The sequence below is a fragment of the Fibroporia radiculosa genome (genome assembly GCF_000313525.1).
Source record: "Fibroporia radiculosa TFFH 294 genomic supercontigs, scaffold79025, whole genome shotgun sequence".
NCBI lineage: Eukaryota > Fungi > Basidiomycota > Agaricomycetes > Polyporales > Fibroporiaceae > Fibroporia > Fibroporia radiculosa.
This window is the reverse complement of record NW_012133144.1, coordinates 660-1642: the sequence shown is the minus strand read 5'-3', so window position 1 is coordinate 1642 and position 983 is coordinate 660. Positions and strand designations below refer to the sequence as shown.

Sequence of the window (983 nt, the reverse complement as noted above, 5' to 3'; positions counted from 1 at the left end):
CCCCCCCCCCTTCAGACACTTTTTGATCTATTTGTGACAGGGCATCAGCCTTCCCCAACTGCATACTGGGAACATGACAAAGTCAGTAATTGAACATGGATAGGTACAGTGCCCAGTGTGCTTGCAGTGGATTCAACTTCTGGGAGTCTTTGAAATAGGTCAGATTCATGTGATCCATTAATACTTGTACTGGTTTGGTGCATCCTTCAATGTAGTGTCGCCAGGCTTTGAAACATCTGATGATAGCTAATAGTTCCCGATCATAGATTTCATATCATTGTTCTATTGGAGAAAAAGACTGGGATAGGAAAGCACATGGGTGTCATCATCCACCAGACTTCTTCTGTGACAGGATACCCCCTGATGCTTTCAGAGAAGCATTGGATTCTATCCGGAAGGGCTTGGTAACATCTGGTTGAACCAATAGGGGTTGCTTCATGAAATATTCTTCGAATTGATTGACAGCTTCTTTGTGATCATCTGTCCAACTCCACTTGCTTTCTTTGACCAGAAGATCAAACAATGGGTGTGCAATTTTAGAATATCCTGGAATGAATCATTGGCAGAAGTTGGCAAAACCTAGAAACCATTGCAGTGCTTTGACGCTGTCAATCTTTGGCCAATTGAGTACTGCTGCCACCTTGTCTTCTGCCATACCAATATGTCCTAGTTGAAGGATGAATCCTAAAAACTTGACTTCTGATACATCAAAGAAGCATTTTTCTGGTTTGAGGAAAAGATCTGGTTTCTTCAGATGCTGGAGAACTGTTTTGGTCCTTTGTTGGTGTTCAATTGGATCAGTAGAGAAGATGAGAATGTCATTGATATAGATTACTAGCCATCCTTCTAGTAGGAGATCCGCAAAAATACCATCCATCATTGCTTGGAAGGTGGCTGGTGTTAAGAGACCTAACAACCGAGGATCAGGAGTTCAACTGGTTAATTGTTACTAGGATTTATACATGCTAATGTCCTACACTTAA

At 41.7% G+C, this 983-nt stretch overlaps 1 protein-coding gene across 1 annotated transcript; it reads right to left on the bottom strand.

Annotated features, from left to right (window-relative positions):
* Nucleotides 1-325: 325 nt before the first annotated feature.
* Nucleotides 326-877, bottom strand: FIBRA_09575 (uncharacterized protein; the record flags this gene model as incomplete). Its single annotated transcript, XM_012321861.1, has 2 exons — nt 326-501; nt 580-877. The coding sequence occupies 2 exons, from the start codon at nt 875-877 to the stop codon at nt 326-328; spliced, it is 474 nt and encodes a 157-aa protein (XP_012177251.1).
* Between the last annotated feature and the right edge of the window lie 106 nt (nt 878-983).